This window comes from Morone saxatilis, unplaced genomic scaffold, assembly GCF_004916995.1.
Source record: "Morone saxatilis isolate NCDOM2014 unplaced genomic scaffold, NCSU_SB_2.0 Contig24, whole genome shotgun sequence".
Taxonomy (NCBI): domain Eukaryota; kingdom Metazoa; phylum Chordata; class Actinopteri; family Moronidae; genus Morone; species Morone saxatilis.
The window spans coordinates 14,729,206-14,740,996 of NW_023339807.1; the positions used below are offsets into that span (position 1 = coordinate 14,729,206).

At 36.0% G+C, this 11,791-nt stretch overlaps 3 protein-coding genes across 3 annotated transcripts in view; all 3 read right to left on the reverse strand.

The window, feature by feature from the left end:
• Nucleotides 1–133: 133 nt before the first annotated feature.
• Nucleotides 134–6,295, reverse strand: LOC118335741. The gene is given in 12 exon segments (XM_035672168.1): nt 134–405; nt 487–513; nt 791–901; nt 2,175–2,456; nt 2,553–2,819; nt 3,184–3,228; nt 3,965–3,984; nt 4,529–4,577; nt 4,901–5,011; nt 5,175–5,456; nt 5,774–6,034; nt 6,191–6,295. Coding segments are annotated over 12 exon segments (1,602 nt in total). The 5' UTR covers nt 6,249–6,295; the 3' UTR covers nt 134–316.
• Nucleotides 6,296–7,140: 845 nt separating this feature from the next.
• On the reverse strand, nt 7,141–9,197 carry LOC118335559 (H-2 class II histocompatibility antigen, A-K alpha chain-like). The gene is made up of 4 exons (XM_035671899.1): nt 9,017–9,197; nt 8,640–8,903; nt 8,280–8,546; nt 7,141–8,168 (listed from the first exon to the last, which is right to left on the reverse strand). Exons 1-4 carry the CDS (start codon nt 9,075–9,077, stop codon nt 8,047–8,049), a joined length of 714 nt encoding a protein of 237 aa, XP_035527792.1. The 5' UTR covers nt 9,078–9,197; the 3' UTR covers nt 7,141–8,046.
• Nucleotides 9,198–11,289: 2,092 nt separating this feature from the next.
• Nucleotides 11,290–11,791, reverse strand: part of LOC118335742 (SLA class II histocompatibility antigen, DQ haplotype D beta chain-like) — a 3,645-nt gene continuing 3,143 nt past the window's right edge. Inside the window, exon 3 of the mRNA XM_035672170.1 lies at nt 11,290–11,339. Coding sequence (XP_035528063.1) covers nt 11,290–11,339 — 50 coding nt within the window. The remainder of the gene's footprint in view (nt 11,340–11,791) is intronic.

The following is an 11,791-nucleotide window of genomic DNA, read 5'->3' on the forward strand; positions in this document are numbered from 1 at the left end:
TTGGGGAGTATTAAACATGACTGTGTCCAATCTGTCCAGCCTTGTTGAGGACTACAACCCCGCAATGCCACTTCTCGTCTGTAAGACACTACGGACGGCTGCCATGCCCATTTAAACTAGTGTGGGAGAGCAGAGATAAAAGTGGGTCACAACATGTTATCTAATGTGTGTATGCACAGAAGAAATCCAGAGTGATTTTAAGTTTTTTCTGAGATTTAAAATTTTTATTCTTCAAATATTTTGAGTTTTTAGGCTTGTTAATCATGTGTATTATGAATGTTAGCTTTGTAGAGTTAACATGATGAGAATGAGTCATTTAAGGTTTCGTCAGCAGATTCCCGCACTGGGTTTGATCAGGGTCCTCATGTGAGTCCCCACTTGCTTCTCTGACTTCAGGTGTCCGTCCTGTATTTAAAACCAGTAGGACAGATTGATTATCGAGGCAGATAAATTAAACTCTTTAGGCAAACTGACATTTTAACTTACCTTGACCTTTTGGCACCAACACCCGCCCTGCAAACATCACAATACAGATTGTGTTTTACATATTATACAAAGATTGTTCCAATATATGCAGATGTTTCCGTCCCCAAGAAGTTTTTATTGGTTAGTTGATCAGGAGCAAGTGTTAAACTTTAAACATGAACTCGTAAAGCGAACTGATTTAGCTTGAGATGGTTTTGAAAACATCTGCACCAGGTAGATTTTCAGTCAGATACATCTAGCTGATATCATTTAGGCAAATTAAATTATTATTATTATTTTGATTTAATTTGATATGGTCTCTCACCAGGAGAATTCTTCTTGTAGTAAATCAGCCCAGTGACTAAAAAGACAGAACCCAGCAGCATCCCTGCTGTCCCAACAGCAATTTTATTCCTCTCTGACTCAGTCTTTGGGTCTGAAAGACAATCATCAGAAACACTACATTACTATACTGTGGCTTGTTAATAAACATAAACAATGCAACATATTTCCATTCACATTATATGACAATAATTATATTTTGCTAGTAAAGGGATATTTTAGCGTACGGAAACGTACTATTTACTTGAAAAAAAGGAAAAAACTCTTGCCCACACATACATGCCCAATCTTCAACAATAACGGTATTATGACCCTATATTTGACCTCTACAGTATATGACTTAAAGACAGGACTTATCTGCCAGATGTCTTTTAAACCAGATTCAAAGTAAAACTTGAATTGAACTAAACAAAGCTGGTATGTTTCGTTTTCGTTAAATCGAGCTCTCAATGAAAGGAATGAACATGAGTCTGTTGTTTCAAATGCTCTCTATAACTCAGAAAAAAAAATTGTCGAAAAAACAGAAAAAAATAAACATATTCAGAAATCAGAAGAAAATTACTCCGAAGAACAGACCAAAAATAACTATCAACGAATATACTCAGAAAAACAGAAAAATTACTCAGAAAAACAGACAAAAAAAAAAAACTCAGAAAAACACAAATAATTACTCCAAAAAACAAACCAAAAAATTAATTTTCAAGTGAATGCAATACTACACATATCTAAAATTTACCACAAGATATGCATGAGGTCTTAGAAATATTTCTCTGTGGTAATACTGTGTTCTCAAACAAAAGCCGCTAGTCAGATAAAAGCCTGGTCTCAAATAATGGCCTGGGGCCTGGTTAACACAGACAAATAAAGGCTGGGCCCAAACACAGGCTGGGAGAAAAAAACAAAGGTACAAAGGTGGATAAACTCCTGGTGCCTGTTACATGTGCATGCAAAGTTAGCATATTGTACATTTCAATTGCTTTAATTAAACAAATTAAGCAATGTAATTATTTAGTATTTTAGTATTATTGTACTAATTTAATCAGTGCGGGTGTTAATATCTAAGCCAAACTTTATTTCGTAGTATCATACAAGTGCCATCAGATGGCAGTAGCTACATTTGAAGTACCGTAATGGACCAGTCACTGAATCTTTTCACAATACGTTCCTGACGATTTTTCACAATAAAAGTCTTGTTGAGAAATTAGGGGATTCTGTAATTAAGGCTTTTATTCAACAGATACAGGAAGCGTCGGGTTTGTGTTAACATTTGCAAACTGTAGCAAAAATTAAACATGGAAAACAAGAGCAATTACACACGTTATATGTAAATCTCCTCCAACTATTAAACCCCCCACACACTCTCTTACCCCAGTCATAAAGCTTGGGCTCCATGAGGCTGGCGTGTTCCACCATACAGGTGATTTGTTCTCCAGGTGTGGGCGTAAACTCCAGATAGGAGTGAATCTGGTAGAGCCAGTTCCCATTGGACATTTTCTCAGTGGACATTACACCGAACGGCATCTCCTGTCCATTCTTCAACCACGTCACCCTGATCTGTTTAGGATAAAAGTTGTACGCACTGCAGACGAGCATGCCTGGATGTCCACTGCTCGCTGCCTCAACTGACCTCAGCCTGACCGAGGGCTCGACTAGAAATATGACGCAAAAATATTAATTTAAAATAACAAATCCCTTTATAATTAATTTGATGTAAGTTGCAGTTTCCAATGTTTTCTCGAACTCACCTGGCTTCAAAAATACATTACATGAGCGAGCGATGTGGTTTTTGCAATGCTCTGCCATTCTTCTCTGTTGTGCCATAATTACAGGATTTTTGTTGTAGGTATCTGCAATTTCCTTTGCTCTCTTTGTGTTGCCAGTGAACTTTCCCAAAGTGCTGTTGTATTGCCCAAGGAAGATCTTGTCACCGTAGTACTGCTCCAGGTAAACAGCATCACGACCTTCGTTGGAATTAAACTGACATTGTGTTATTGTGTGAACGAAGAGAGAATCTGCAAAATAAAGTGGACAATTAGTTCTTGTTATAGTTTACTTTGATGAATACAGCTGGCACAGACAAAACCTGCCCGACTAGATCTAGAACAAAAACAAAGTAGACAAGACGTAACACTGCTGTTTACTATCTGTTATACACATAGGTTAAGATTGTTGAATGTAAAATCAGAAGTATAATACATGTAAGTGATACAGTTATCTTAATGTCAGTGAATTAGCTTAAAGAAATCTTGATGGCACAAAACTTCCTGTTTCTGCCTGAACATTAGCTCCCTTTGGTTTGGTTACATAATGTCTTTGTACTGGTATGAATAACAACACAAACAAAACAACCTCAACCTGAATTTTAATGTTACTTACCCCCTCTAGAAAATGAGAGTAACAGCAGCAGGAAAGAAAAGGAAGCTAACATCAGGTTTGTTATCATGTTACCGGGACAAAAAAAGTCAACTCAAGCACAGGAAGAAAGATAAATGCATGTTGATTCAGCATGAGGAAGTTAATTTGTGGTTATAAACATCACTCCTAGGTGTGGCACTCCTGTGAGGCATTTTTCTTACTACTAACTTTCTAAGTTTTATAATAAAACAACAATCATTAAAATTACAGTATATTTACCATGTAAATTACTGTGGTGGTTAATTTAGCGTTTTTGTTATCTGTAGGGATCTATTTTGCCTGAATTAGGCAATTAAATCTGTAACATACAGTACAAAGGTAGAACTTTGTGTCATTTTGTGTCTCTCAAACAAAACTTCTGTAATCTGAATAAACTATAAAACATTTAATTATGTAGTTACTTGTATAATATTCTGCTATAATTTTAAAAAGGAAAAACTAATGTAAAATCAGCTCATTCTCTGGATAACGAAAACACAACTATTCTTATTTTCAGATTGATTACACCCTAATGAAAACATGCCTATGAACATGTATTCAGTTTCTGCCAGTGCATCCTCCAAAATGTTACACAAGGTAGTAAGAAACATGATAACGCTGGAATAACCTCTAATCACACACGTTCATTGTTTATCTAGTTATGTATTCTATCCATCTTTTCTTGTGGTGTGTCTTTGTTTCTCATGATAAGGTTTGTGTTTCTCATGCGTTTGCACTCAGAGTAGACACACCGATCCTTTACAGCTTGCCTGAAAAGTCCAGCTGGAATCACATTTAGTCATCCTTTTTTGCAGACAAAAATAATGTCCTTATGTATTGTTAATAGCATTTTACTATTTAAAAAAGATTATTATATTATATAAAAGTCTGAAATACTACAACAACTTTCACATTTAAGTCTTCAGACCTTTATTGTCATTGACAGCAACATGTGTAAATATGACAATATTAACAATGACAAATACATTTACTACAATATTAGTACTGCAGAGAGAGTTTTTGATCATCTGAACACCAGAACATTTCAGAGGTTAGTCAACCCATTTTATGGAAAATAAACTCTTTTAATATATCAGAATTTATACAATACAAAAGAAAAATTCAGAATATTTATACTCTAATATATCTTACATTTTATAACAGTAACATCGCAACACAGATTATTCCTGTAGATATTGTATACCTATATGAGCCTCCTCAAGCATTGAGTAAAGCTCTTTCAATAGAGAACTGTGTGATTTTTCCTTATTATTCACTTGATCCGCTGCCATTTCACTCAGATGATACCACAGTCGTATCATTTCACATTTTGTGCTTGTAATACAAATCTTAGCTTGTTGGCACCAACATCCGCCCTAGAACGAAAACAGAAAGAAAAACAAAGTCACACATAGTGAATTCTGAGTCACTATTATTTGGTGTTGTGTTAAAAACTAGACAGAAGCTCTTGTCAAAGCTTCCAAGTGCTGCATAATTCTGATGGACTAAAAATGATCACAGGTGTGTAATGTAAAAGCTTTTTTAAGGTGGTATCACGTAGTGTATAATGGCAGTAAAAGGAAAATGTTCTGTTTGTGTCTTTGCAGTATTAAATAGAACCTGATCATTTCTTTACTTTACAGTCTAAAGATAACTTTATTTTGTTGATTTTTTTGGTTAATGTGGTCCTGTCTCTCACCAATAGTGTTCTTCTTGTAGTAAATCAGCCCAGTAACTAAAAACACCAGACCCAGCAGCAGCCCTGATGTCCCGACAGCGATCTTGTTCGTCACTGACTCAGGCTTCGGCTCTGAAAACCCATTTATCACAAACACTGCATTAGATCTCTGTATTGTCCATATTATTACAATAAAATATTTTTTTATTGATAACAGAATGAGGTCCAAGAAAGATTTTTCCTCGGTAACATTTAAGTTAATCTACAGTTAAGTCACCTCCTGTCACTCTCTTACCCCAGTCATAAAGCTTGGGCTCCATGAGGCTGGCGTGCTCCACCATACAGGTGATTTTCTCTCCTGGTCTGGGTGTAAACTCCAGATAGGAGTGAATCTGGTAGAGCCAGTTCCCATTGGGCAGTTCATCAGTGTACGACACATCAGATGTCTCCACCTGTCCGTTCCTCAGCCAAGTCAATCGGATCTGTTGAGGATAAAAGTTGTACGCACTGCAGACGAGCATGCCTGGATGTCTGCTGTCCACTGCCTCAACTGACCTCAGCCAAACAGACGGCTCGACTAGAGTAAAGAAGCACAAAACAAGTTATCGTGAAATAATGCACAAATAATGTTGAATGTTTCTGTAACACAAGATTACAGCCTGTAAATATTTTGGTATATATGACAAACCAACTGAATATTTACTGGGTACCAGGATAAAGAAAGGGGACTTAGAAGTATAGTGTATTTTAATAGCCTACAGTGTACATTACATATTTAAATTATTAGTGGTCATAACTTATTACTTAGTAATAAAAAACCTTAAATAATATCATTAATATTACAGTAAGTATAATATAATTGTGAAAGCTACCAGGCGTGGTCACCAAAAATACCTGATTTTGAAAGAAGGTCTACTATAATTGGGATGTTGGTTTTGCATGTTGCTTCATTCTTCACTGCTTCTCTCATAAAAGCCTGGTTTTTGTTGAGGTCCTCTGCTACTTCTTGTGCTTTCTCTGTGAAGCCGACATATTTTCCCAAAGTGCTGTTGTATTGACCCAGAAGCACCTTATTAAAGAAGATCTGCTCCAAATAAAAATGATCATGAGAGGCAGTAAACTGGCAATGAATCACAGCGTAACCGAAGATAGCGTCTGTAACAGAAAGCAAACAAGTATAAGATGATGTATAAAGTTGCATTGTCTTGTTTATGATCTATTCTCAAACACTCAGTATATCTTGTCAATGTGCCGTGTTAAGCAGCAACACAATTAAACAATGTCAAAGGTTTTTCTTTTAATGTTACCTACCTGCCCTTGAAAATAACAGGAACAGACAAAGCAGAGGAAAGAAGCTGCAAATACACATGGTGGTAAACGAGAAATACAAATTCAAAATCAGAAGTAACTTATTCCTCTGAGAGTATGAGGAAGTAAAGCAGCAGAATGCTTGACAGTAAGCTGCATGTAGGTGTGGCACAAAATATGTGCCATTTATCCACAGAAATTTCTCTGCCTGTTACAAGCAGGTTGAAAGTGTTATTTGACACCACTCATTCACCTTTATTGTATTATTATTATTATTATTATTATTATTATTTTTACTTCAATTATTGAAGTGATTTGTAATTTTACCTCAGTATTAATGGATGAACTGATTCATTTGTCAAGTATTTTAATTAATCTCAAATTAAAGCAGCTTCAACTATGATTACACAAAATAGTCATTAGTGCTTACTGTGGAGTAAAAAAGCATTCATTGAGCATATTTAGTTACACACACATATATATAAAGTGATTTTATACCTTTGTCCAGTGGTGGGTGACGGTCTGATAATTTACTTAAGCAACCATTACAAGTAAATGTGATCAAAAGTAAATGTACTCATTATGCCGCAGAATGGGCCATTAATGGATTTTCATTATTGATGCAATAATAGTGTAAGAAGAAGTGTTTAAGATTTGTAGCTGGTGGAGGAGAAGCTTATTTTACTGTAACCACCTTTTGTACTGTTGCAGGCAGTTTAATCTTTAGTAATGCGTCATGTTTTATAATCTAATCATGTGTTTGTGAAATTTAATCAGTAAAGTAAACTAACCATAGCGGTCAGATAAATATAGTGGGAAAATGTCTCCTTCTGAAATGTAGTGGAGTCAAAGAATAAAGCACAATCACCCCAAAACTGTAGTTCATAATAAAATACATAAAGTACATTTTCACTGCTGTTTTTTATTTGAGGACAAGAAAAATATTGCAGTCAACCATCATGTGCTTTCTTAGAGATATAATTTATTCTCATTCATGCTTTGCCTTTGATTACAGGAGGTAAATGTCATGTTCACCACTGTGTACTACATTCAGTCATTTTAATTTATATCTCCTGCAGGAGCGAACCCCAGTAAATCACTTTTCTTCTATAATTTAAAACTACTGCTCACCAAAAACCAGATCTCACCCATGTGGATCATACTGGAACATACTGAAAACTGCCCTCTGCTCCTTTGCACTTTATAAATGGAATAAATTACATATTATTTTAAAACTAAAATGTCTTATCTCACTGGCTGATTTTACATTTTTAACATCACGTCTATTTAATGATATCTGTGATGTGTTATATTGTTGTACTGAGGTCACTCTTGCAAAATAGATCTTAATCTCACTGAGATTACCTGAAACTGAAAAATAAAAAAGGATATTTTATACAAAAGTAAAATAATATTTTGTATTGAGTGTATAAACCTCAATATTCTTAACATATATCAAGGTTACAGATAACAGTGAACCTGACAGACAGCGTTACATGGTAATGTTTGAATTAAAACACTAGAAGGCAGAACAGAAACACCAGTGAATTAAATATAAGAGAAATTAGATAAAATATTTAATTCAGACCATAAAGCTCTTTCACATTCAATGTGTAAATCAAAAAATGCTTCTTGTAATAAAAAGTAGATAATTTTATTTCCTCATTTTAGACAGTACGACACTATTGTAAAGACAAAAGTTGCAGATGCAGATTCTCTCTCGATCGCAACTTAATGCAAATTCAACCAGTCCCTGTGAATTCTGTGTGACCTTGAAATTTTGTCCAATCATTACAACTTTTCTGCAAATTTGACTTCACTGTAGATGATCTATTGGGATCATCTCTGTAGAACAGAAATTACTGTCCATGGTGTCCCTTAACCATTAAAAATGTTCCACCTGCAACTCCCAACAAGCCCACAGTCAGACCCAGCACACAGAAAATATCTGGTCCAAGACTGGGAGTAGTCGATTCGTGTTCTGTGAAGGAACGTAAGAGAATATGCATCATTACACACACAAAAAACTGTATAACAAAAAATCATTGCAGTATTTTTATTTTTAAGTGCCCTCATGAGGTAAAACACTCACCCCAGATCCTTGTCATAGGGCTCTCCAGGGCTGAGTGCTCCACAGTGCAGCTGTACATGTCGCCCNNCAGGGTTGAGAACTGGTGGAAGGTTTGATCATTATTGGGATAATATCGGCTGAGTGACACCCCCTCAGACACCGGACGGCCATTTTTGGTCCAGCTGACTTTAATATCAGGTGGGTAGAAATGATTCACAAAGCAGGTGAGGCTGTTTTTAACTCCAAACTGAACTTCTTCTGCAGGGTAGAGGATGCTCTCAGGGGGGTCTGTAGTGGGTCAGCAGACGTTTAAATACCTTTATCAGCATTTTATTAACCCTGCATTTTCTCTACAGAGGTAAATGTTGAGGTTAAACTCACCTTTCTCCTCTGGTGGGTTCTTCTCCTGTACCTTTAGCAATTCTACAAGTGGTTTACACGCCCTCTTGGCTTTCATAGCATTGTTATACACATGCATATTCTCAAATAATTTAGTTGGGTCAAGCACAACAAATCTGGGCACAGTGTATACAACCTCTTGTCTTTCGAAATCCACGTATAAAACCTCCTCGGCGTCAAATTCAAACTGCACTTCAGTTGTCCCATTCTCAAAGCACCCCACTACATAGCTGATGTCGTGGGGAACTGAAAAACAACACAGTGGAAATTAGAAATTTTTTAAATGTATTGGCTTGGATGTATTTATCCAACTAGAACTTAGAATTAGTAGTTGTAGTACATTTTAAACTCATTCTTACTTTGAGAAAAGGTGTAGAAGATGTTGAGCAGCAGGATTAATGCAGATCTCTTGGCCACCATCACTGAAACTGAACAAATATGTTCTCTCTCCTGCCAGCCCGAACTTCACACATAATCACATGACCACGTCATGTGCAAAACAGAGTTACTGGAACAAGATAGATATCATTACAAACCTGCATTGACGTACTCATGAGTTACCAGAAGTACTGGACTATTTATCTAAATAAATATAAATGATTTTTTTGGTAAAAATAGAACTTGCTTGGCCACAGTTCCTTGTTATGTAAACGCTGACGGGAATACAGCAGTCCAACCAGTTTGGCAGGAGAGAGATTATAAATTTAGGAGTCAAAGCTTTTGTGTGAGGTTCAATGGTTACTTGCCATGGGAGTCCCAAATAACAATGTTTTGAAGCCAAGCAGATCTTGATTTTTGGTCAGGATTATAGGTATAAGTAGGAAGGAAGTAAAACAAGTCAAAATTAACAGAAAAAAACACCACCAAAAGATAAAAAAGACAAGAACTAAAAGTCCACTCTGGAAATTCAGCTGGAAATTAAGAATAAGGTATTTCATTGTATAAAAATATGACAAAAAACGTATTTGTGCTGGAGGGATTGTACGAAGGTTGGAGATCACACACACACACGTCATGCTGGGAAGAGATTCATATAGAAATAGTGGCCATTTTGAACATTGATTTACCACATTATATAAATATTCATATATTATATATTATAATATATATTATATTATATACAGTTGTGTAGTGCAGCTTCTATGATCATCATTCAGTAGTGGTCTGCCAACTGAATTGAGCTGTCCAATTTTACTCCACTCAAAATGCATAATTACTGTATGTAGTTGTCTCACGCCTGTGGGCCAGTATTCATACTTCTGTGGCTGATGTCAATGTCATAATAATCCATAAAAAGTCAAGCAGCAAAAGGTAAGTGACGATATATAAATGCTACTGGCACAGTTTATAACAGGGTGTTTATCAATTGCTGAATTGGACCACTTTAAAAACTAAATCTGGGGCATAAATGAAGAGTATGCACATTTCTCCAGGTACTACACCACTGATTATTTGAGCAATACCAGATGGACCAATGGAAAAGAGAAAAGATTACTTGTTGCACATCATTTTATTGGTTGCAAACAAATGATACATTTTTCTTGGCTCAAACCACTGCTACAGATTAATAAAAGTGTATTTAAAGGAAAAAATTAACTCAAAACTCCACATAAAGACAGATATATGTTTTTCAATTATTATTTTAAAGTATTTTTGTTTATTTATTTTTGTTTTTTGGAGAATATTCTCTAAGTTGATGCACTTAATGCTGTGATTTTTTATCTTTTTTGTTGTTTGTTGAACTGTATTAATAGTTAATTTTCTTTTCTTTTTTGTCTTTATGTGACAAAGCAGCTGTGTATACTTCAAAAGTGCATAAATATAAATAAACATTTTGTAGATAAAAAGACAAGAAGACAGTGTCAAAATGTCAAGATGCAGTGTTTCTTAATATCACCCTACAGGAAATGATAACAGGTTTATGATAATACAAAACAAATGTACAACCTGACAGAGTAACTTACAGAGAAATAGGTTACGTTATTTTACACAAAAACTCCCCAGGCAGTTTTTGTCTAATGTCAGAAAGAAGAAAAACAGAGTAAAAGAAATTCTAAGAATTGCCAGTGTTTGGCTGCAGGTGGTAGCTGTGAGCAGGTGGAAGAGGCTGCCTGTTGGTGCAGCTACAGTCACATGATGGAAGGATGGGATGATGGAGGTGAGGAGTAAATGGGACGCCACTCATCCACAGGCAGATGAAAGTGTGCAAAGGCATTTAAACAGTAACAAAATAAATCTAGGACTAACTTAATATTGTTTACAATGTGTTTATCTGACAGGAAAAATAGACCAACGTTTTTGTAAATGTTTTGGGAAGGATAAGACCCATTTAAGAGCTTATAAACAGGAGTCTTACTGACTTAAAATCCTGTCACTAATGATTTGAATGAATTACCATTAAAGACCAACAGTACAACCACTGACTTATAATGCGTTACTCCCTACACAGGTCGAGAAAAGCCTTCAGTGCCGTTGGTTGCTTTTGTTTAAATGAAGAAATACTCTCCAGTTCTGATATAACAGAGGCTAGCAGCATCCACTTACATCTGCAGCAGCAGCCATTGTTGTTTTCGAGCAAACACTTGTCACACGTGTCCATCGCACACATCTCGTAATAAACCACACGCATAGCTCATGTCATAGCTGCCAGTAGTTCCTCAAAGGACGCTGATTGGTTCATAACTGTGTTCGGACACGCATAAAGCACATAAATAAGAGTAGACATACGTCACTTTCTTCTCTTCTGAACGACCACGCCCCCTGTTGGGTGAAACGAGCACTGTAAAAGTGCCTAGAAGCTGCTGTATCAGATTTTGCACATAAAATAACTTTTAAAAGCCAGTTTATGATTTTCTTTACTTTTCTAATCACGAAGGACAATAAATGAGTCAATGAGCCTTGGTTGCTTTTCCTTCCTTGGATCACTTTTGATAGGTACTGACCACTGCCAACCACAGCTGCAGTTTAGGAGATCACAATTTGGCCCTTTTTCAAAGTCGCTCAGATCCTCACTCTGCCCATTTTTCCTGCTTCTAACACATCAACTTTGAGGACAAAATGTTCACTTGCTGCCTAATATATCCCACCCACTGACAGGTGCCATGATAACCAGATAATCAGTGTTATTCACTTCA